This window comes from Syngnathoides biaculeatus, chromosome 20, assembly GCF_019802595.1.
Source record: "Syngnathoides biaculeatus isolate LvHL_M chromosome 20, ASM1980259v1, whole genome shotgun sequence".
NCBI classification, from domain to species: domain Eukaryota; kingdom Metazoa; phylum Chordata; class Actinopteri; order Syngnathiformes; family Syngnathidae; genus Syngnathoides; species Syngnathoides biaculeatus.
In genome coordinates, this window is record NC_084659.1 from 2,191,058 (window position 1) to 2,216,867 (window position 25,810).

A 25,810-nucleotide genomic window follows, 5' to 3' on the forward strand; every position below is an offset into this window, starting at 1 on the left:
CCTGCGGCGGACCAGTCGTCATCGGGGTCCTATATATACACACACACGGGATAATCAGCCCGCATGAGGCGCAGGTGTGTGCCTCCCAATTAGCACGAGCGCGTGGGCACCCGCACAGCCCGGGCTGGAGCGGCAGGATCATGACACTCAGTCCAGGCTTCCAGAGGACAATGCTATGAAACTCGCTATGGAAGGAAATGCAATCCAGGTCCGCTCCAAATATCTTTCCTTCCAGTCCCTCAAGTTCCTGACAACAAAGATTCTTCAGAGGACTGTCCATGGCTACGCATCGGTCGCATGTGCACCAATGATTCTCAGGCTGGCCTAAACGCACTCCAAAATCAATAGGATGGATGAATGGTGTGTCCCACGCATCGTTCTCCGAATTGTCGGACCACGCGTCATTCCCGTCCGAAGGACTATCCAAAAATTCTACATTATTTACAGCCAGGTTCAAATCTGTACGGAAGTATTCCTTTGTCTTCTCGAGCAACCGATAATGCTATTTGTTCATCAGATGAGGCTAAATCCGAGAAATCAACGATGGCCATAATTGCATCACAACGTAAGCGAGCCTTTGTTTGCGCACGTAATACGTCACATCCGCGCACGTAGGTCAGGTGACTTGCCAAAATGGCGGCGACCATGAAAATTTGGAATTGCCGATATATTCTCCAAACAACCGTAGAAGATATTACATTAAAATCATAATTTTCAAGGTACAGTACATACGACATGATCTATCTGATTCATTGTTAATTCAACGACTTCTCTAACGAACTTAGTTGAATATTTTCAAAAAATCTTTGATTTCCAGTTTCATCCCACTTCGTTTACACACTCCTTTCATTTCTGGTTGACGTGTTTGAATGTTTGATGTATAAATAAATAAGCCATATTTAATAAGTGAAAAAGGGGAAATGATGATGACTGTTCAAGAAATCATTCATATGTTCTCATTTTGTAAATAGTTGGTAACACATCACCACCTTGCTTGCACCTTTGAACTTATTGTCTTGATACAAATGTCATTAATCAGACAGATGTAATCAACCTGACAGATGTAATCAATTAAACAGTCACACACACACTCTCATCATGTGACTTATGTGAATAAAAAAAGTTGCAGCGCGACACGAGTCGGAGTTGACTGGTCGTAGGGAGAGGCTCTGCTCGCTCCCCTTGGAGAAAGTAAAACTTAAAGCCTTGTCTGTTTGCCTTTTTAATAGAGATTTACAATTATCCCTCTAAGCTGCGCGCCTGCGCAATTGCGCCCTTGCAGCACACACTCAGCGCACATTAAAACCGATCCAGCGCAGTGAACCACAGCCTGACTTTTTTTTTTTTTTCAAACACGGTAGCATGCAGTCTCTAACAAGCTGCTCGGCCACACCATGCCACACACTCTACTTCGTTGTTTACCTGACACCACCCACCTCCCGCTCTTAACACACTCATAATTACAAACACCACCCAACACCGGTGCTTTAGATAAGACGTAGAGCAAAGACAAGTTAGACAGGGTGCTCATGTTTACTCGAGGTAATAATGGCAAAAGTTAAAAAAAAAAAAAAGAAATGTTGCTTTCATGAATGTCAGAGTATGTGAATAATAATAATAATAATAATAATAATGAAGAAAAAGTGGTGAAACTGAATGAGATTTTCTCTTTTTTGAGTGAGAAAGGTCTGGTTTGAAGCCAAAGTAGAAAGTGCAAGATGAGAAGGTGTATAATGTCAAAATTACACCGAGGCGCAGCCTGATAAAGAATGAAAGCACAGACAATACAGTGCATAAAAAGCTAATTCTGTATTTTAAAAATAGGAGACCTCATAACATTAACCTTAAAACTGTTTGGTAGCATCATTCAGCTTTCAACATGCATTGCTAAAGATATTATGCAAGCAATAATTCAGTTTTACACCAAGAAAAACCTTGTGGGTTAAAAAAATGAAACAAACTTAGATGCGACATTTCAAATTTACAATTCATAGTTGGCTTACTTTGGTTAGCAATGTATTTTTTGTTTGTTGACATTTTCATTGTAAATTTGGAAAAATAAAATACTCCCATTCCATCTCCTTAGACAACCCTGTTCCTCAATCTGCACCAGACCATGACACCAAGAGACGGATCTGCTCTCAACACCAGATGGAGATGAAGACAGAGCTGCAGATTCTGAGGCTGTGACCAGGATGTTGCCCGGTGTGCAGAGCAGGCCACTTGACAAGCAGCTCTTGTGGCACAAAGGGATGTTTTTTTCATTTGACTGTGCTGCTCAGTTGTGAGTTAGTTACAATTTGCTTCCATACCAAGCCCCATATTTACAACTCCAGCATGCCGTTAGCAACAATGCTACCACCCTGATGCGTGTTCACCAGAAGCCTTGATTTCATAAAACAGAAAAAAGGCATGCATTAGTGTTTTGAAGTCGCGTAGAGGGTATGTTAGTAATGTAAACTTACCTCACAACATGGCTTTGTGGGTAACTTGATACTAGTGACTGAGGCAGTGGCGACTAACGAGGTACCGGTCTTACTTCTACTGTCCCCATCGTCAGGTCCCTGGTTCGCCTGCGACATTACAGTAAAGAAAATAAGTATTTCAACACCCCGCTATATTGCAAATTCTCCCACTTAGAAATAAATCATGGAGGGGTCTGAAATTTTCATCGGAGGTGCATGTCCACTGTGAGAGAGATAATCTAAAAAATCCGGAAATCAATGTATGATTTTTTTCAACGATTTATTTGTGTGATAACAGCTGCAAATAAGTATTTGAAAACCTGTCCATCAGCTATAATTTTGACCCTGAAAGATCTGTTAGTCCGCCTTTAAAAGCGACAACTCCATGTATTATCCTGAATCAGATGCACTGGTGTGGGGTCGGTAGCTGCATAAAGACACCTGTCTACCCCATATAATCAGTAAGACTCAAACTTGTAACATGGCCAAGACCAAGGATCTGTCCAAAGACACCAGAGACAAAATTATACTTCTCCACATGGCTGGAAAGATCTACGGAGAAATTGCCAAGCAGCTCGGTTAAAAAAGGTCCACTGTTGGAACAATCATTAGAAAAAGGAAGAAGCTAAACATGATAGTCAATCTCAGAGAGTAGCCCCATGCAAAATATCACCTCATGGGGTCTGAATGATCCTTCGGAAGGTGAGGAATCAGCCCAGGACTAAACAACAGGACTTGGTCAATGACCACAAAAGAGCTGGGACCACCGTTTCCAAGGTGATTGTTGGTAATGCACTAAGACGTCATGGTTTGAAATCATGCATGGCACGGAAGGTTCCCCTGCTTAAACCAGCACGTTAAAGCCCATCTTAAATTTGCCATTGACCATTTGAACAATACAGAAGAGTCCCGGCAGAATGTTTTGTGGTCAGATGAGACCAAAATGGAACTTTTTGGTCATAATTCCACTTACCATGTTTGGAAGAAGACAAATGGCTAGTTCCATCCCAAAAACACCATCCCTGCTGTGAAGCATGGGGGTGGTAGCATCAGGGTATGGGGGTGTTTTTCTGCACATGGGACAGGACGACTGCACTGTATTAAGGAGAGGATGACCGTGGCCATGTATTGTGAGATTTAGGGGATCAACCTCTTTTCCTCAGTCAGAGTATTCAAGATGGAATCGTGTCTAGGTCTTTCAACATGACAATGACCCAAAGCACAAAGCCAGGAAAACCAACCAGCAACGGCCCAGAAACCAGTCTGATCTAGAGATCTGTGTGGAGGAGTGGGCCAAAATCCCTCCTTCAGAGTGTGGAAACCTGGTGAACAAGTACAGGAAAAGTTCGACCTCTGTAATTGCAAACATAGGCTACTGTACCAAATATTAACATTGGTTTTCTCAGGTGTTAAAATACTTGTTTGGAGCTGTATCACACAAATCGTTAAAAAAACATCATACATTGTGATTTTTCTTTTTAGATTACCTCTCTCTCACAGTGGACTTCCACCTGCGATGAAAATTGCAGATGCTTCCATGATTTCTAAGTGGGAGAACTTGCAATATGGCAGGGTGTTCAAATACTTATTTTCTTCACTGTGTGTTATCAACAGCGAGGGTAGGTTGACGTGTTTTTTATTTGTATGATTATAGTTCACAATCACCATTAATTTTGGAAATTGAGCCTCCGAACGTGATTTTACGTTATCTTAGTTATTGCTCCGTTAGTATAATTAATTCCTTTTAGAAACACCTGTTTGACACATCCATAGCCTGAAAGCTGAGAGGGGGCCCAGGTAATTCTAGTTTTGAAATCTGTGATTTAGTTTTATTCATTCAAATGTGGCAAGCTTGTTAACCCGACATGTTTTTGTGGTGTGTTGTGGATTTACATTCCATTTTTTGGGCCTGCCTTAGTGCCACTTTAAAGGCATTTTAATTTTCAAGAGGGAAAAAGAATGTGACATACAAGCAAGTTGTACTCACTGAAGAAGGATTTTTTTTAAAATTACATATACACTTTAGTTTGCCATGAAAACTCAAGGACTCTTTCCGACTTCAAAGAATCATTCATTAATTTGACAAGGACATCACTGCATGATTGGAAAACTAGACATTCATTATTTCTAACATTTGTCCACAGGTTTTTTTAGAAAAGACAACAAACATAAACAGAGTAGGTAATAACATTTTTGGGGGTAAATTTGTACAATACTCATGATTTTTTTTTTTTGTTAAACTTAGATTTCTTCAAAGCTTCTTCATAAAGAATATTTGACCAAAAACTGAGAAGGACAGTTTTCCCACACTGAGAACATTTCCATCGTTTGTCAGTGTGACAGGTCATCTCCCATCTGGATTTCAGATCCAGATCATTAGTGTGAGGAGAATCTTGTCACTACAGTATTTGATCGTCGCTATCTGGTTGTGATCCTCCACAGTTCTCTAGCTTTGAAGTTTTTCCACGTCGGCCTCATCGCTTGGGCCATGTTTTCTGTTAAGGTGTGAGCATTTCTTTTGGGAGGTTTTCCAATGGATAAAAGACATTTCAATACATTTTTAATGGGGTAAGAGGATTTGATAAACAAATTGAGCCAACCTCTTTGTTATAAGATGTATTTTATGAACTATCACATATACACCATTTTCACCAAAAGTCCCAAGATTTTTGATCGGATTATTTTAAAAGGACAAAATGCATAAATTGGTCAAAGGAAGTATGGATCTTCATGGCCCATATTTCACAAATAAATACATTTTCTTCCCCCGCACCTTATGATATCAGTACATTTTCAAACAATTGGGAAACAATTAATTCCCTTTCAAACACCCCCTTTTCATTACCGAAATTGAAAATTAAAATGCACTGGCTTAGCTGGTATGGGAAACCCTATGTACTATCCTATAAAGTGGCAGTAATTATAATTTCACATATATTGTAGTTGTCAGGTGGAATCCCCTCATTGAAAAAATTAAAACTTTTCAGTAAAAAAACAAAAACGGTACATAGAATGCATTAAATGCTTCTTCGTCCCTGCTATTTTGACCAGTACATTTGTGTTTCTGAGCCTGATAATTACTAAAGAATCTTTTGCCACAAACTGAACAGCAAAATTTCTCACCAGTATGGGTTCTTGTGTGTATTTTCAAATCACTTTTCTGAGGAAACTTTTACCACAAACTGCACAGGGAAATGCTTCTCACCAGTGTGTTGTTGTGTGTCTTTTTAAGTATCTCTTGTCGGAGAATCTTTGGCCACAAATTGAGCATGAAAAAGGCTTCTCACCAGTGTGGGTTCTTGTGTGCGTTTTAAAGTTTCTGTTGTCAGATAATCTTTGACCACAAACTGCATTTCTCGCCAGTGTGTATTTTTAAAGTTCCCTTCCATGAGAGGTTTTAACCGCAAACTGAGCAGAAAAATAGGTTTTTCACCAGTATGCGTTCTTGCGTGTATTTTTAAGGTTCCCTTCAGAGAGAATCTTTGACCACAAACTGCACAGGAAAAAGGCTTCTCGCCACTGTGGGTTTTTGTGTGTATTTTTAAGCTTTGCTTTCCAGAGAATCTGTGACCACAAACTGAGCAGGAAAATGGTTTCTCACCAGTGTCTATTTGTGTGATATTTTAAGTGTACATTCCGAGAGAACCTTTGACCACAAATTGAACAGGAAAAACGTTTCTCACCAGAGTGTGTGCTTGTGTGTGATGTTAAGTTTGCCTTATGAGTGAATCTTTGGCTACAAACTGAGCAGGAAAAAGGTTTCTCACCAGTGCGTGTTCTTGTGTGTGATTTTAAGTTTGCCTTATGAGTGAATCTTTGACCACAAACTAAACAGGTAAAATCTTTCAGTCCTGTGTGTATTTTCAGGTTACATTTCATTTTGCTCTTATGAGCAAACATTTTCCCACAGTGAGAACATTTCCAGTGTTTGTTTTCTGTGTGACATGTCAAATCACCTTTACACTGTCCATTAACATCAAGGTCAGGAGAGTCTGATAACATGTCACCATGTTCAGATAGTGACACTATGAGACCGTCTAGATGTGATCCTTCGTCGTGGTGTCCATCACTTTTTGTCATGGGTTGACTTGAGCAGCTACTTGGAGGCTCTGCCCCTCTGCTCTCCTCACTTTGACCATCTTCACTCTTCAAAGGGACATAAGTCGATGGAAACTTAGTGACATCCTCCTCCTCCTGTTTGATGTGGGATCGCTCTGTTTCATCCTCATTTTTAATCGAAATTGGCTCTTCTTCCTCTTTGATGTGTTGCGCCTCCTCGTCCTCCATTTCCTCTTTAATGTGAGAGGGCTCTGGCTCCTGCCACTCAGTCCGAAGATTTTCAGTGATGTCTGGAGGCCACAGAAAGACAAACACATGGTTTGGTAACTCTTTTTTTTTTTTTGTGAAACTTTGATGTTTATAGTTTTTGATAGTTTAGATTTATGTTTAAGGTTAATGTGAAATTCAGAGAAGTTGAATATACTGGAAATAACACAATTGGGCAGGACAAAAACAAAAATAACAGGAAAAAGTGTAAAATAAACTTCTCAAAACAAGTACTGTAATTTCTTGTCTAATGTGTCCTGAACTATAATGCACACCCACAAAGTTGACCAAAAAAAAAAAAAAAAAAAAAAAAAAAAAAAAAAAAAAAAAAAAAAAACAAGAAAACCCGTTACACCAATATACAATGCCCACCACCAATTTGCAGCTATCTGTATGTTCAAAAATGAGGCCCCGTAGCTCAGTGGTTAGAGCACTGGTTTAGTAAACCAGGGGTTGTGGGTTCGTATCCCACTGGGGCCTCCACTCCCTGAGAAGGGTTGTGTCAGGAAGGGCATCCGGCGTAAAAATTGTGCCAAACATATAAATGCAATCATCTGAGATGACACGCTGTGGCGACCCTGAAAGGGACAAGCTGAAAAAAAACACACACACTGTATGTTCAAAATATTGGGAATTATCTGTATTTCTATTTTAATATGTTTGTACTGTTATTGTTTGGTACTTGTATTGTTGTTCAAAAAAAAATATTGAAATTCAAAAACAACAACAAATCAATAATTATCGTATTTTTACTGATGCAGCTGATATATATATTTTGGGACAGGCCACAGGAAACTTGTCCTGGTCCATGTAATTGTCACAACAGAATCCCTCAATTAACTAAGATAAATGCTCAATGATGGTATAACATTTAATGGACCTTTTTGGTGGCGATCTTAAGCTCCGCCTCCTTAGCCATGTCCCACAAGCTTCGAAAATGGCGATTGAACAGAAAATGTTTGAAGTCTATTCTCTATCTGGTATTCCGAGTAAAATTGCGGTATGTTTTTTGCCAAATGCGGCAGACTTGGCCAGGAGTGTTCTACAGAGAGGTGTCAACTATTTCATGCAAGGATATGTACACGAAATTAAGATTTTGGACAGAGCAGGACGCAATGTCAGAATTACAGTGAAATGTTGGCGATCGATGCAAAAACGTTTGACACCTCACAAACTTCATATTGAAATGATAATATTGTGGAATTGTACTGCACATGTAAAGCATGGTGAATACTTTTTACTTGGAAAGATCACAAGTAATATTAGTGTAGTCTGAGTCAGAGGGTGTATGCATTTGACTTAACTCGTGATGGAACACAGTGCTATGTCTTAAAAGTCCGATGTGATACAAATGGGCAAATAGACATTTCTCTTGCGCATTTAGTTTGACTAACCCGATTCTTTGGCATACAACATTACATACTTCATTCAGCAGGTCAGTGATACGCTAACAAAGTGAAAGTTGCTCTCCTGCAATGTATCAAACTCTGATAATAATTCAATCAAACTCAGAGAATATACTTCTCCATCATTATCTTCGAACATACAGCCTTGTGTTGTCATGTCAGAATTGCACGTTCCCCAAGCGCATCTGAAGACCATTTTGTTCGTAACATTAACTTTTTCAAGCGCAGACGACTGACAACCAGCATTGCTTGTGGGACAATACAGCGAGAGGGGGGTGTCAAGCCAGGGGTTAAGATAAGTGATGGAGAAGTATCTACTCTGTTTGTTTTCATTATTATCAGTGCTTTATTCATTCCAGGAGAACAACTTTCACTTTGTTAGTGTATCACTGACCTGCTGAATGAAGTGTGTAATGTTTCATGCCGAAGAATCGGGTTAGTGATACTAAATGTTCGATGTCATGCAAGAGAAATGTCTATTTCCCTATTTGTATGTCATCGGACTTTTAAGACAGGACAGTGGGTTCCATTACGAGCCAAGTCAAATGAATACACCCACTCACTTAAGACTACAATGATATTACTTGTATCAAATGAGCGTCATGGCCACATTAAAAAAAAGAAATGGGAGGTCGCACACGACGGACCTTTCTGACTGGGGATCTCCCCCTTAGCTACAGTTGCCTTGCCCCACATTCTTCCAAAATGGCAACATATTTGAAGTCTATTCTCTATTGGGTATTCCAGGTAATGTTGGGGTATGTTTTTTGCCAAATGCGTCAGACTTGTCCAAGAGAGTTATACAGAGAGGTCTCAACTATTTCACGCAAGGATATGGACACGGAATTAAGGTTTTGGACAGAGCAAGATGCAGTGTCAGAGTTACAGCGAAACGTTGGCGATCGATGCAAAAAAGTTAGACACCTCACAAACTTCATATTAAAATCCAACAGGATAAAATAGTGGAATCGTACTGTGCATGTAAAGCAGGGTGAGTATTTTTTACTTGGAAAGATCACGCGTAATATTGTCACCTTTATAAGTGAGTGGGTGTATTCATTTGACTTGGCTGGTAATTGAACCCAGTGCTCTGTCACAAATCTGATGTGATACAAATGGGCGAATAGACATTTCTCTTGCATGACATCACACATTTAGTATCACTAACCAGACTCTTCGGCATGAAACATTACACAGTTCATTCAGCAGGTCAGTGTTACATTCACAAAGTGAAAGTTGTTCAGATACAATGTATAAAGGACTGACAATAATCAAATAAAACTAAGAGAAGATACTTCTCCCTCACTTACCTTCGAACATAAACCCTTATAGCATAAACCATTTTCTTTGTAACATTAACTTTTCCAAGCGCACGCTACTGACAACCAGTTTTGCTTGTGGAACAATGTGGCGCGAGGGGCATGTCAAGTCAGGGGCTAAGACAAGGCGGCTATCTGATCGACGATCTGATTGACAGTTCGGAAATGTCCATTACAGAGGTCAAACGTTTCCTGTAGTTGTTCACCAGGTTTGCACACACAGCAGGAGGGACTTTGGCCCATTCCTCTACACAGATCTTCTCGAGATCAGACAGATTTCTGGGCTTTCTCTGAGAAATACGGAGTTTCAGATTCCTCCAAAGATTTTCTATTGGGTTTAGAGCTGGAGAGAGGCTAGGCCATGCCAGAAGCTTGATATGCTTGTTACGGAGCCACTCCTTGGTTTTCCTGGCTGTGTGGTTCGGGTTATTGTCATGTTGAAAGGCCCAGCCACGACCCATCTTGAATGCTCTGACTGAGGGAAAGAGGTTGTTCCCCAAAATCTCACAATACATGGCCACAGTCATCCTCTCCTTAATACAGTACAGTCGTCCTAATGATGGAGAGGTCTGACATTTTCATCGTAGGTGCATATCCACTGTGAGAGAGATAATCTAAAATGTATGTAAAAATTTATGATTTTTTTAAACAATTTATTTGTGTGATACAGCTGCAAATAAGGATTTGAACACCTGAGAAAACCAATGTTAATATTTGCTACAGTAGCCTTTGTTTGCAATCACAATGTCCAAACAGTTCCTGTAGTTGTTCACCAGGTTTGCATACACTGTAGGAGGGATTTTGGCCCAGTCCCCCACACAGATCTTCTCTAGATCAGTTTCAGCTCCCTGCAAAGATTTCTTATTGGATTTAGGTCTGGAGACTGGCGAGGCTATGCCAGAACCTTAATATGGAGCCTCTCCTTGGCTTTCCTGGCTGTGTGCTTCGGGTCATTGTCATGTTGAAAGACCCATCTTGAATGCTCTGACTGAGAGAAAGAGGTTGTTCCCCAAAATCTCACAATACATGGCCACAGTCATCCTCTCCTTAATAGAGTACACTTGTCCTGTCCCATGTGCAGAAAAACACCTCCAAAGCATGATGCTACCACCCCCAAGCTTGACAGTAGGGATGGTGTTCTTGGGATGGAACTCATCATTTGTCTTTCTCCAAACATGGTTAGTGGAATTATGACCAAAAAGTTCCGTTTTGGTCTCATCTGAATACAAAACATGTTTAGCTTCTTCCGTTTTCTAATGATTGCTCCAAGAGTGGACCTTTTTTCACCAAGCTGCGTAGCAATTTCTCCGTAGCCCTTTCCAGCCATGTGGAGTTGTACAATTTTGTTTCTGGTATCTTTGGACAGCTCGTTAGTCTTGGCCATGTTACAAGTTTGAGTCTTAGTGATTGTATGGGGTGGACAAGTGTCTTTATGCAGCTCTCGACCCCACACCGGTGCATCTGATTCAGGATAATACATGCAGTGGAGGTGGACTTTTACAGGCGGACTAAAAGGTCTTTGAGGGTCAGAATTCTAGCTGATGGACAGGTGTTCAAATACTTATTTGCAGCTGTATCACACAAATAAATCATTAAAAAAAAATCATACATTGTGATTTCTGGATTTTTCTTTTTAGATTATCTCTCCCACAGTGGACATGCACCTAAAATGAAAATTTCAGACCCCTTCATGATTTCTAAGTGGGAGAACTTGCAAATTAGCAGGGTGTTCAAATACTTATTTTCTGTATTTGCCGTTCACAGTATAATGTAGTGACACTTTTAAATCACACATTAGAAGAAATATCAGGTTTAGTGATCGTTTAAACAAGTGAGTTGAATAGTTTTTACTAAGTCAACGAACACATGATACTTCAATGAAATAAATGTTTCTCATGTAGATTAATTCCGGATAATTTTACTTGGGATGGGTTTCTGCATCAGCCTCTAAAGCAAAAAAAAAAAAAAGAAAAAAAATACATTTCTATAATAAGTCTGAGGTGTATCCCAATCCTGGGCGATGACAGATTGTTAGTCTGATGTGCAAAAAAAAATGTGTTCAGGACTCTATTATATATATATATTGCTCTATTTACTGTAGTACTTGTGGTTGTCATAGGGGTGGTAGTACAACCACAATTCCAATGAAGTTGGGATGTTGTGTTCAACAACAACAACAAAAAAAAAAAAACAACTATTTGCAAATCATGTTCAAAGTGATAAACTCTTTTTTCCGCAAACTAAGAATTTTACAGCTGCAACACATTCCAAAAAACCTGGGACAAGTTCATGATTACCACTGTTACATCACCTTTTCTTTTCACAACAATCACTAAACATCTGGGAACTGAGGACACTAATTCTTGAAGCTTTGTTGATAGAAATCTTTCCCATTCTTCCTTTGATGTACAGCTTCATGTGTTAAACAGTCCGGCATCCCCCTTGTCATACTTTACGCTTGATAATGGGCCGCATGTTTGCAATTGGAGACAAGTCTGGACTGCAGGCAGGCCAGTCTAATACCTGCATTCTTTTACTACAAAACCTTCCAGTTGTAAAATGTGCAGAATGTAGTTTGGCATTGTCTTGCTGTAATAACCAAGTGTCCATAGAAAAAAATACATTACCTGGATGGCAACAAATGCTTCTCCAAAATCAATATGTAGGTATCTTTTAGCATGAATGGTGCATGCAGAGATGTGCAAGTTAGCTAAGCCATTGGGAATAACACAGCCTTATACCATCACAGATGCTGGCTTTTGAACATTGCATCTGTAACAGTCCGGAAGGGTCACGCTAAAAACACGTGCTGGCATGCATGCTCACAGTGTAACCAACGTGTTCAAGTGTACTTCATTGGACAAGCTGAGCACGTGGTCTTCCCCTTGTCCACTGACAATCCCTATTCACTGTCCATGTATTCCATTTTCACTTAGAAAGCCCCACCCCAAAGAAAAACGTAACTGCCTGAAGAAACATTAAAAAAAAAAAAAAAAAAAACTTCGTCCTATGACTTTGAAAATTAAAATGCATGCAAGAAGTGAACCAACCTGATCTGAGGAGCACAATTTGAGGCTGCAGATTGAACACAGCGCCCAGTAGTTCACGTTGTGGCTTCTTCTCCTCTTTTGGGCCCCAAAGTTCCTCCTCGTAGTCTCCTGTGCTACTTGTACACATTTTCACATGGCGTTTACACCAATTTCCTCTCTATGTTGGACGGAAGAGAAAAGCAAGTGAAAAATCGCACAAGTGAAAATTATATCAAAATTACGACATTGTGGGTTAAACAATATATTAAAGAAAATGCCAAAGTACCACAATTAAAAAAAAAGATAAAAGGAGAACCTGTAGTTATACATTGTAAGAAAAACTAGACAGAATACTTGTGTGTGTGTTAAAGGTGAATTCCAATCTGAATCACATATGAAAAAAACATTTGTAGATCATGATTATCAGCAAAAGTGTATTGCACATTGACGAATTCCCCAGGACAACCCGAGCGCACAGCAGAAATTCCAGATAAGATTCGTGATGTGACACACAGGAAAACAAAAATGACCGGAGAGCAAGATTCATTTGACAATCATTCACTGTGATTTGACGGGCGCGTAACCCAACTGCAAAGACGTAGTTGATGTAGAATGTAGCTTCAGCAGGCATAACATAACAAAACGTCTTTAAAGGTCCACTGGTATTAAATGTTAGTGTATGTTAGTACTATGTTATTAATGAAAAAACGGCAGCCGGTATGGACCCAGCCATTTTTTCACCACAAAACATGATTTTGACGTATATGGCATTTTGTAACTCCCGCCATGAAAATCCTCTCGAGGGATTTGTTTTCGACAACAAGCAGGAAGTGACGTTAAGGGCAGTAGCACACTCAAGCTGGCCTTGTCGGCCGGGGTGGCTCGTCGCAGCGGCTCATCTCTGCCGCAGAAGTGAATCGGACGGGGAAGCGGTTTGGCCCCGGCAAGGTGGTTTGGCCGTGATCCGCATATCATCTAAATATGGCTCGAAACAATTGGGTAATATTGCCCCGGTAACTTCACTCGGTTGTAAGATGTTCTCTTCTTCGAAAAGAGCTTCTGTGTCAGAAGGGGTGTGTTCGTCTCCCGCAGTAGGGCCCACAGTGTGTTTTCAATGGCAAATGTCCGGCGTGACGTCATGGGCAGGAGATGCAGCCAATATGGCGACCACTTGGATGCCAAATGACACTCTCGCAACTTTGCCCTTTGCTCATATTTACTTTTTTGTACAGACATTGAAGTGAATAATATTATACGTATTTTTCATTACAATATCTATTTTTGAATGTTTATAGGCATGATACTTGGGCTTTAAGGAACTGTCTCAAAATAAAAAGTGTAAATTATCTGTTAATTGTTAAAACTGAAGGCCCTGAAGAAGAATTGTTCAATTTTAATAAAAGTTAGTGTTGAACAGTGATGTTATTTTCTACAGTCAGGAGTACAAAGAGAATTGAGAAACCAATAAAAATATAAGTCCTTTTACGTCTGAAAGTTATTTGTATGCATGTAATCTGAAGAACAAGAAAGAGTATTAGTCATGTTAGTAGACTGCAGTTTGACCGGCATTTGATTGGCTATCTTTTTTGCTATGATTATAGAAAAGTGGCAAAAAAATTTTTTGGGGGCTTAACAAAATGGCTAATGATGAAAAAAGGCTAGCCAGGGCCCTGAGTTATGCCAAAAGCACATGTTCCGCACTTCTTCACGTACTAGGAGCGCATTTACTTTGAAAGTCATCATGAGCCATGTCAAAGGAAATTCAGTTACACTGAAAACATTTCTGGGATATAACACAGGTAATGTTTCAGTATCTAATTATAATAAGTATGAGATTGTGATTTACTTTGACTTGATTTAAGTTCTAACATTAGACGAGTCTGCCCATATATCTAAATTCATTCATTTTCCCCGTGGTACGCGTTATCTTGAAGTTGAAAACTTTTCCCCTCTACATGCTTTAGGAAGATATAGATCATCTACTGGTAGCTTTCATTCATGGATTGACAATAGATACCGCCATAAATTACGCTAGATGATAATACAGGACCATTGCCGACAGGAATGTTTATTACAATGTATCCCTAGCTTGTTGCCACTAACGCCGATTATGTTGAACTAAATTTTCAGCATTTTCAAATCATTGCGGGTATAGACCGTTTGTATTTACACTGAAGAAAATAAGTATTTGAACACCCTGCTATATTGCAAGATCTCCCACTTGGAAATCATGGAGGAGTCTGAAATTTTCATTGTAGATGCATGTCCATTGTGAGAATCTGAAAAGAAAATTCCAGAAATCACAATGTATGATTTTTTTCAACAAGTTATTTGTGTGATACAGCTGCAAATAAGTATTTGAACACCTGTCTATCAGCTAGAATTCTGACCCTCAAAGACCTGTTAGTCCGCCTTTAAAAGTACACCTCCACTCCATGTATTATCCTGAATCAGATGCACCTGTGGGAGGTCGTTAGTGTATAAAGACACCTGTCCACCCCATACAATCAGCAATACTCAAACTTGTAACATGGCCAAGACCAAATAGCTGTCTAAAGACACCAGAGACAAAATTGTACAACTCCACTCGACTGGAAAGGGCTTCGGAGAAATTGCCAAACAGCTTGGTGAAAGGTCCACTGTTGGAGCAATCATTAGAAAATGGAAGAAGCAAAACACGACGGTCAATCTCAATCTGAGTGGAGCCCAATGCAAGATATCACCTCGTGGGGTCTCAATGATCCTTAGAAAGGTAAGGAATCAGCCCAGGACTACACGACAGGACTTGGCAAATTACCTGAAAAGCTGGGACCACCGTTTCCAAGGTGACTGTTGGTAATACACTAAGACGTTGTGGTTTGAAATAATGCATGCACGGAAGGTTGCCCTACTTAAACCAGCACATGTCAAGGCCCGTCTTAAATTTGCTAATGACCATCTGGATGATACAGAGGAATCATGGGAGAAGGTTTTGTGGTCAGATGAGACCAAAATGGAACTTTTTGGTCCTAACTCCACTAACTGTGTTTGGAGGAACACGAATGATGAGTTCCATCCCAAGAACACCATCCCTACTGTGAAGCATGGGTGTGGTAACATCATGTTTTGGGGGTGTTTTTCTGCACATGGGACAGGACAACTTCATTAATTGTATAAAGGAGAGGATGACCGCGGCCATGTATTGTGAGATTTTGGGGAACAACCTCTTTCTCTCAGTCAGAGCATTCAAGATGGGTCTTTCAACATGACAATGACCCGAAGCACACAGCCAGGAAAACCAAGGAGAGGCTCCGTAAGAAGCATATTAAGGTTCTGGCATAGCCTCGCCAGTCTCCAGACCTAAATCCAATAAGAAATCTTTGCAGGGAGCTGAAACTGATCTAGAGAAGATCTGTGTGGGGGACTGGGCCAAAATCCCTCCTACAGTGTATGCAAACCTGGTGAACAACTACAGGAACTGTTTGACCATTGTGATTGCAAACAAAGGCTACTGTAGCAAATATTAACATTGGTTTTCTCAGGTGTTCAAATCCTTATTTGCAGCTGTATCACACAAATAAATTGTTTAAAAAAATCATACATTTTTACATACATTTTAGATTATCTCTCTCACAGTGGATATGCACCTACGATGAAAATGTCAGACCTCTCCATCATTTCTAAGTGTGAGAACTTGCAATACAGCAGGGTGTTCAAATACTTATTTTTCTTCACTGTATTCCTTGACAGGCCATTGTATTTAACTTTTCTTCAGATAAAGTTTGCTCGATCAAGAATTTTTAGTGATGAAAAATTTTAAATACCATTTTGTACCATGTTCTACGAATATCAGTTGAAATTGAAAATGATCATTTCTCAGTTTGAAATTTTGTTCTATTTTAGTTATGTATTTGTTGATTTTATTTTTAAATTACTGTTATGTTATATTAACCGAGTATTTTAAGGTCCCTAATCACATGGACCACACCCGTAACTATATCTTCGAGCATGACTGACCACACCCGTATATTTTTCAAATGTGAGTGATTGGATAAGGGTCTTTGACCTGTACACGTTTGTGAATGTGAACAGATTTGTTTTTTTATTTATTATCTCCACAGGTGTGCATGCACAAGATGCAGACCCATGAAAACAACAGAAGAAAGTTTTTGTAAAAGGAAGTATACAATTAAATTTGCAAATAATAGAATTTACATTATTTGATTGTTTGAAACTATTCTGGGAGTGACTAGTATGTCATACTTAACTTTTTAACAGTGTCGTATTTTATTAAAATTAAAAACTCAGCACACATCAGAACATTAGCTTGGCTGCATTTGTCAATAGCCAAATACACTTCCTTGTGATACTGCTTGTTTGGGGTGGAATCACAGACATTGTTAACATTTCACAAAACTGTCATTAAATTAATAAATAACAAAAGGTTAGTATACAACAGTATCCTGTTTTTTTAGTTGAGAATGGCCAAACGATTTGCTGTAATGAAACACTTTTCGCCAAGAATGACATATGCTGCTTTCATTCAACCATGTCAACAGTGTTAAGTTTTCAGAAAATAAAATACGATCAACATACCTCCACAACTTGTCTTCTAACAAAAACTCTTCTCAGTTTTGGTACTTCCTGTGGAGGGGCTTCTGAGCCTGTTGCACCTTGTCCAGGTTTAGCGGCTGATTCAAGTTCACGTTTGGTCCGTTTAGCAACAGTGACCTGTTCAGGGGTCGTAACTGGATGTATGGTAGGCACTGATCCAGGTTTTAATTTTTTTTTACATTTAAACCCCATCTCAGACATGAGTCCACCAGTAAAAGAGTCTGGGGTGAAATGTTCACTGCAGATGACAGAATGTTGACTGGGCATGGAAAAATTCGCCTTCTTCTTTTGCACAAACCTGACCCACTGACTACTGAGGCTTGGATCTTTGGGAAAACAATGTAAACTGTGACCAGAATAATTTGAATTACTACAAAACTGAACCACACACTTTTTTACCATTGTTACAGATTGACTTTATCTTAAAATCAATGTATTCTCGAAAAACAAATGCGTTTTTTTCTTTGGCGTCAACAAGCAATGCTGCCAGAGATAATCCAATTCCATAAATACAAGTGGCCTCTGTATAACGTTAAAGGTAAAAAAAACAAAAAACAAAAAAAAAAAAAAATGGAAGGAGGCGCCATGTCCGGCAAAAATCGATCAAAGTTCGGGTATTTTTATTCAAAAACACTTGTATTTTTCGGTAAAATCATCGAACATGATTTGTACTTTATCGTACAGTTGAACATATATTTTCATCTAGAGAAGTTAAAATGCGCTCGAAAATTTACGTTTCCTACCCTTAAAATTTAGATCACAGTAACGATGACGATTCCGGAAATACGTGTTTCAGGACGTTACTTCGGTATCTTACCCAAACAGTGTTTTTTGGTGTTCTCATTTGCGGTCGTTTTTCCCGCCACATTTAAATGTTATGATTAGATATTGTAGTCCGCACTACTTACTGATTGGTAGCGGAAAGAAGAACTTTGCCGTACGCTTGATTTCTGCTGAGGAAAGTGTCGATCGCAAAGAAATGTCTTTGTTAGCAAGATTAAGCTAAGACGAAAAGCTTCAACGTGCATGAGACGACTCCAGCCGGACACGAAGATTGCATGAAAGCTGTTTTGGTCCACTAAAGTAGTGATCAGGGGCGTCCTACGTCGATGATTCGTAACATTGGGTCCAAATTCAGCAAGTCTTACTGTATACACGAACCTCCTCCCGCATACCCAGAAGTGAAAGGCGACGATCTTTTCCGGCGAAGCTTTTGCTTCGTCTTTTTTTTCACTGTTTTTGACGGAGTATTACCGCCACCTATTGCCATGGAGTGTGACTCGGTACATCTTCAACCTCCATTGATTCATTTTCTCACCCACTTATCCTCACGAGGGTCGAGAGGGCGCTTGACCCTACCCCAGCTGTCAACAGCCAGGATGCAAGGGACACCCTGAACTGGTCGCCAGCCAATCGTAGGGCACATGGAGACAAAACAATCACACTCAAAATCACACCTAGGGCCAATTTAAAGTGCCCCGTGAATACGTGTTTTTGGAATGTGGGAGAAACCCGGTGTGTCCAGAGAAAACCCACGCAAACATGGGGAGAAGGTACAAATTCCACACAGGCGATGCAGAGAACTGTGAGGCTGACGCTAGAAGCAGTCGTTAAGTCGTTCTCATTTTAACACATTTTAATCACATGGACTATTTTTAAGCGTCTATGCCTTCTCCTGTATATTAAAATAAAAGGAGTATGTAAAAAGTCACATTTTTTATATCTTCTTTGATCTGCTAATGTGCTTCTATTTGAATTCAAAAGATGTACTTACAACCATCCAACATTTACGCATGAATCTTGATCTCACAGGGCTGAGTGCGGGTTACCGTATGTATTGTATGTATGTGTTACAAAAATGCATGTGAGGTCAGCTTCGTCAGCCACATGTAACTGCTCGAGTCGGTGGTCTGTCGGTTTAAATATTTCTGGCCCAAGGGATCCTGGGTAATACGCTATTCCTTTTCACCATGCGGCGCGAGGGTCGATTGGCTTGTGTAAATTTTCCTGAATGTGGACCAAATGTTGTAAATCCTGGTCGCGGGACGCCCGTGATCACTACTTTAGTGGATTACAACGTCACTCGTGTTATCTTCGTGTCCGGTTGGAGTCGTCTCGTTGAAGCTTCTCAGCTTTTCTTCGCCTCGCTTGTTGACAGACGCGTTTGCGATCAACAGTTCCCTGAGCAGAAGTCAAGGCTGAAGTAAAGTCTTCAGCTTTCCACCACCAACGAGCAAGGTTTGACAAAACTGACACTTAAGTGCACACGCCAACAACTAAATTCTGTTGGCTTTATCCGGGAGTAAAATTTTCTTGATCATTAAAAAAAAAAAAAATCAAATTAATGGAATTGGAAAAAAAAGGCCGCACGGCTCAGCGGCAAAACGTTGGCCTCACAGTTCTAAGGACCTGGGTTCAATCCCGGCCCCTCTCTGTGTGGAGTTTGCATGTTCTCCCAGTGGCTGCGTGGGTTTCCTCCGGGCACTCCGGTTTCCTCCCACATCCAGTTCAGGGTGTGCACTGACTCCTGCCGGTTGACAGCTGAGATAGGCTCCAGCACTCCCGTGACCCTCGTGTGGATAAGTGGCAAAGAAAATGGATGGGTGGAATTGAAAACAACTCTCCCATTATTGGAAAGAGCTTTGAAAACCCTCTGAAATATTACTTCATGATCTCAATATCTCAAATACCATAAAGGTTATGACCAGTTGGGAATATGGGCTAATAATGGTATTGGTAAAACAATAGAGAGCATCGATCACGAGGCAGAGCACGTGGCCAGGAGACTGCTGCACCTGGGGTATGCAACGTGAAATGTGGTATTGTAACGCTGGAGAAAAGGAGTCGGAGGCGGAGTGTCGGACACAGGAACAAAACTTGTTTTTTGGCAGACATCAAAACACTACTCGCATAACGGCGGGAACTCTGTGAACTCTCACTCCGGAAGAGCAACAACAAAAACAGTCCGTGGGGAACCCCGCACCCTAACTCGTGGTATCGCGGGTGAATTACGTAAACACCACATTATTATCAAATTTCAAAGGGCTAAAACCTCAAATGTGGATGAGCTAGAGTCCAGATGCTGAATAGGCATTTCAAATGTGGAATCGTCTTGAGTTCCAATGTGGCAGAGCCAAATGGACAAATTTGGAAGAGAGAGAGTAGGCCAACAAAGCTCCTTGATACTTCTTTCTGCTGAATGTGCAGCCCCATGGAAAATAATTTGAAAATGGTTCAAATTAGACAACCATCACATGTATCAGGGGACGTGAAAACCTCCGTGGCAAACGTGCAACTTGTAATCCTCATTGCCCTTGCAAGATTCTTGTTCGAGAGCCAGCATCAGAGGTTTCAGAACAACCAGAGGCCGGGCTCGTCGGCCGAGGGCGGCAGAAAACTGCGCCAGTAGCTTATCCTGAAGAAGGTATGTTGTCATATCTTTACGATAGAAATATTGGTGGCTTCAAATCGTTCACGCCATGTCTGTGTGACAAAAGCAAACAGACTCAAATAGGCTGAGTGCTGTGATATACCTGTAGTTTTGTTAACATCGTCAACTGGTGGTCCTTGTCTCCGACCAATATTGTAGATGTTCTTGAGATCTCTGCTGGATTTCAACAAGTGAGGAAAGGAGAAAGAGGCACACGGAAGAGACCACAATGATGGCGGCGTTAACACCCCGACAGATGATGGAGCATGTCAAAGCTTCAAAGTCTGGTGTGCTCCTTTAAAAGATCACAAACATTTATTCCAGTCTTCATAAAAAAAAGAAGAAAATAGATACGATGGGTGCAACTAGTGGTTACGTAAACAATAAATCTTCCACTGATATTTTTTTTAGGAACTAGTGGCTCACCTATTGAGTTGTCTGCCAACTTCTTTTGTATCCTGTCCCGCCCTCAATGGGTTCTGTACCAATACCACGTGGACTTCAAGCCACCAATGGAGTCCTGTCGTGAGTCCTGCACAAGGAACTCTGGGCAAAGTTCACTGCTTCGTTGGAGGAATGCTCTTTCTCCAGCAAAGACTTCGTAACAAGGTGCCACCACGCTCCACATTGACACCATAATTCAGACATAGTACAAATAGAACAATCTGGGCACGCATTGAGTACATGGAACATTATTGGACACGTGTGCCATGTGTTCAGGTGACTGCATTGCAAAGTATGACAAGTAATGGTGAGAAAGTGGAGATCAGTGTGACCCTGACAGATGAACTGTCTCCAACGTCACCAGTTTGCCTGCGGTTGTATAACATTATATTCAGAAGGTCAGCATTGGAGATCCCATGTGCTGTGTGGTTCACTTTAATTGAAAATATTTTCACTCAACAGTTTTTCTCATTTGTCCCAAAATGTGTATTCACAGTTTGTTGGATGCATGTCCAATTCTGACATTGTTTTTTTTATGTCTTCTGAAGGATTTTGCGACTCCTTACCATGCAACAGTTTGGACGCAATTATTACTATGACAAAGATCCACTCAGCATTCCACAGCACAGGTGTATATATATATATTTTTTGCTCTGACATTAACAATACAACTCACAAAGGAACTTAAATGTAGATGAGCATGTTTTGTGAGCATTGAATTCTTGTATGAAATCTTTTTCTGGCTTACAAGAATAGAAAAAACCTAGTTCATTGGTGGATTATATTTGAGCTCTTCCCAAATGTTTAATATGTGGATAATTCAGAATTATTTCCCTCCCCCTTCCCTCCCAGATTGACCATATGGCCAGGCGACACAACAAGCATCTTGCATTACAAGTCGGCCATCATGCTGTGTACCGACGTTAGCCACAAAGGGGTGCGTTGTGAGACTGTTCTGGACTTTATGATCAACCTGAGGGAGAGGTGCAGACCTCATTCCTTCACTGATGTCTGTGCCAAGGAGCTTGTTGGACTCATAGTTCTCACTAAGTAAGAAGTACTTTAAACCTATGCTAACCCTAATGACAGATTTGTTTATTTGTTCATAGTTTTTTTTTGTGTGTGTGTGTGTTTGTCAATGTTAGGTACAACAACAAAACCTACAGGATTGATGACATTGGTTGGGATCAAACACCCTGCAACACATTTAAAAGACATCTTCTTCAAGAACTACTACAAAAAGGTTGGTTGCCAGAACGATGAGTCTGGAACTCCTGAAAGGGAGAAAAATTGATGAGTCACATCTACTGTTAATAATGCTGTATTGCCCAAAGAGAGCATTAGAGATGCAATTTAAGCATTAGAATTTTATTTGTACATATAAAAAACAGTGCTTGTGAGCATTTTACAGGGATTACTGTGCTTTGAGCTTTCTTGATTAACTTCTGAGTGTTAACTGAAGTCCCCTTGAAAGGGAAGATTTAAATCGTTGTGGTTGTTTTAAAGTCGTGACTCTACCACACTAAACTACATTTTAGTACAAGTTTTTACAGCACTTGAAATGCACAAAATCAAACAAAACAAACTGACTGAAGTCAATGTTTAAATGAAAAGATTTGTGGCCGAAGATATCATTGTAATTGCAGTAAAATGAGTGTTGTAATCTATCTCAAAGTACAGTCATAAGAATTATGTCTATTTCAATACTCTTGGAGGCTGGTGTTTGTTTGTTTTTCCATTTGTTAGCCATCTAATGTGTCTGAATTATTATTTTTTTAGTGATACGGTGTGGAAATCCAATACAGCAATAAAGTTCTCCTGGTCAGCCACATGAAGAGGCTTGCTCGAGGTCAAACACCTCCTTGACCAGCTTTGCTCATCCCAGAGCTGTGCTACCTCACAGGTTCTTACCCCAATACACACGTCAAATTCTCTGCGACTTGGTTGACAAGTTGGTACTACACAAATCCTGAACTCAACCCTGAGTCCTTGTGACAATTATACTTTTGTAATTATTTTATTAATTTTGTAATTGTAATTACCTCAAAATAGCAGTAAAAGACATTTACATCCTCGTTTGCTTGGAAAGAACTTGTTACAATCAGAAACTAACCCACAAGGACCACAAATCAATCTTCAAATGTCCTGGAAACTGCCTTACACACATTTGTTGTCTGAACTCAGTCAATGACATCTACTAAACATCCTGATCCAATCAAGTGACTGAATGCAAGTGTTTCTTGACAACCTTTCAAACATGGTGGCCAGGATTGGTGACATAGGAAATGTAAATCTCTTCTCACTTGCCTCACTTCGTTAACCCATTCATGGGCAGGGTGGCATTTTTTTTGCCTTATTGAGAGAAAAGTCTCCTAATAGGCCACAATCAAGGAAATAACACTTCCTTTTCGTTTATGGTTAAATTATATGATAACTTTACTAATTTATAATGTCATCCCAAAAATGGGATGCTGCCCGCAAGAGGGTACTTGGGTTTTCTTAGATCGTCCCAAAAATCAGAATCAGATGAAAACACTTAAATATTTTCATATACTGAAGGATATGAGCCGTGAAAATGATGTCCCAAAAATGGGACACTGCCCACGAATTAAACAAGAATTTCAAATAATCCTGAAAAAAAGATGTGATGCCCACGTGTCAGAGATGTTCCTAGAAAGACAGCTAAGACAAGCTTGAGGACTGTAGAGTGAACTCAAACCAACCAAGATTGTCTTTCTCGCGAAGGACAACTGAGAGACCCAATACATGAGTGTGCTCCCTCAGACTGCCAAAGTGGTAGTCCCTGTCTGCTCTTTTCATTGCTTTCTCAGGTCTAAGGGTTACATGGTTACACACTGAAAATGCTGACACAGATGGCTACACCAACAGCACATAAACACGAAGGTACATGTTTCTTTAAGGCTGCAAGAGTCTCTTGATAAACCCACAAGGGAAAAAGCAGGGCATTGTTTAAAGACATGATTATGGCATTTGGGGGTATCATCTTGTGGTAAAAAGGTGTTATATCCTCCCAGTGTTGAGGAGTATCTGCTTAAGATCAGAAGGGAAACATGCTGAGGTCAGGATGGAGACATCGCTTCCCAATCTTCAGGTGTTTCAGCTTAAGGTGGGCAGGGGGCATCGCCTCCCAGGTGTCACTGGGTCACACTTCAAGACATGCACACAGCTCACAAAAAGAACAATTCAGACTAAGACTAACAGAAACAAACGCATGATAAAATAATCCTAACAGCAACTAAAGTACTAATGATATACTTTAATCATGATAACTAACATAGTAATAGAATTCCTTAATACCACATCACATTAAAAACTCCAAAAATGTGTTCCATCGTCACCAACTCACACTGTTACGCCGCACATTATTTTTCTTCAAGGGGGAAAAGGTCTGGGTTCTTATCAGTTCAGCTTATGTTTATTTCTCAGGCCTGACTGACTATACCATCATGAAGTACCTGAGTGTGCACACCAAACTGGTCCCAGAACAGAGGGCAGGACGCCATCTCAGATTTTCGGAAAACATAAATGAGTGCGTGTCCTTGTGTTCAACTTTAAACCTGATTGGTTGTCAATTTTTCCCAACAACTGCTGCTAACCCTAACCTTCATTTTCCGGTTAACTTATGACCCACCTTTATAGAAGTGAACATTGGAGAAAGCTATTTTTCAAATAGAGGCTTTGAAGTCTTTTTAAATTATTATTTGCATTCTAAATTTCATACCTACAAACTACATTGCGACCTTTTCTGCATACTCTTTGATGAACAAGGTGTCGTTGACCTCAGCCTTGTACCAGACAGAATGGTCTGAAATATCTGGATGGCCAACATCTGTATAACGTTTATGTTGACAGTCCCCTGAATAATTTGTATTTCAATTGAAGTTTTGTAAATATCAGAATCAATCAGAATAAAAGCAGGTGTGGGAATTGAACTTAGACGCAATGCGTAGCTGTGACTTTTCCAATGTGTAATATTTGTTTTGTCTTTGTCAAGGAGGTACTCAAAGGTCAAACTGTTAAAATTGTTTTTGGCAATAAAGAAAAGAGAATTGCTGAGAGTGAACACTTGGACACTCTATCTTTAAAAACCAAAGACCCGGTCTGAAACGTTGGTGTTCCAATAGATTCTGGCCTGACTTTCAACAGTCATATAAAATCAATCACAATACCTGCCTTTTTCCATCTGAAGAACATATCTAGTCAAGGCTTGTATGTGTCAAGCAGACCAGGAGAAGCTCATCCATACTTTTATCTCAAGTAAACTTGACTATTGTAATGGTCTTCTGACAGACCTTCCCAAAAAGATAATTTAACAGCTGCAGAACAAAGCGGTCAGAGCAATAACTCCAATTCTAAAGTCCTTACACTGGTTTCCAATCAGCTTTAGAATATATTTTACAGTTCTGCTACTGCTCTATAAATCAACAAATGGTTCAGGTCCTGAACACATACAAACCCAATCGACCTCAGAGATCAACTGACTCAGTTAAATGGTGGAGTGCAGTGTCCAATGCGAACATGGTGAAGCAGCACTTAGCTATTACGCTCGACACAAATGGAATCAGTTGCCAATAGAGGTGATGTCAGGCCCAAGTGTGAGTGTTTTTAAATCCAGGTTAAACTTTTCTTTTTTTCTCCTGCTTTTCAGAGTATTTCTAATTTTAATATTTCTTGGACTGTGTGCTGTTTTTAATTGTACCTTTTCTTTTTTTTCATATATATATATTGTCTTTTTCCCCTATTTGAAATGTTTTAGGTCTTTGTATTCAAATGCTTA

General features: G+C 40.0%; 1 protein-coding gene, 1 non-coding gene and 1 pseudogene across 9 annotated transcripts; 2 read left to right on the plus strand and 1 right to left on the minus strand.

Moving 5' to 3' along the window:
* Positions 1-1,761: 1,761 nt before the first annotated feature.
* On the minus strand, positions 1,762-20,768 carry LOC133493637 (gastrula zinc finger protein XlCGF17.1-like). 8 transcript variants are annotated; one of them, XR_009793070.1, is made up of 5 exons: positions 17,121-18,858; positions 12,567-12,723; positions 6,422-6,814; positions 2,466-2,573; positions 1,762-2,385 (listed from the first exon to the last, which is right to left on the minus strand). XR_009793070.1 is itself a non-coding variant. In XM_061807255.1 (4 exons), exons 1-4 carry the CDS (start codon positions 17,538-17,540, stop codon positions 2,557-2,559), a joined length of 987 nt encoding a protein of 328 aa, XP_061663239.1. In that variant the 5' UTR covers positions 17,541-18,858; the 3' UTR covers positions 2,450-2,556. The 8 variants fall into 8 exon arrangements, 7 of the variants coding, with proteins under 7 accessions (XP_061663239.1, XP_061663240.1, XP_061663236.1 ...); XM_061807255.1 differs by lacking the exon at positions 1,762-2,385 and having other exon boundaries at positions 2,450-2,573; XM_061807252.1 differs by lacking the exons at positions 1,762-2,385; positions 2,466-2,573 and having other exon boundaries at positions 2,618-6,814; positions 17,121-17,464; positions 18,047-18,862.
* trnat-agu (transfer RNA threonine (anticodon AGU)) lies at positions 7,199-7,271 on the plus strand. Its single transcript has one exon. It is a non-coding gene; the product is annotated as a tRNA-Thr (tRNA).
* LOC133493941 (piwi-like protein 1) lies at positions 18,997-25,349 on the plus strand (annotated as a pseudogene).
* Positions 25,350-25,810: the final 461 nt, after the last annotated feature.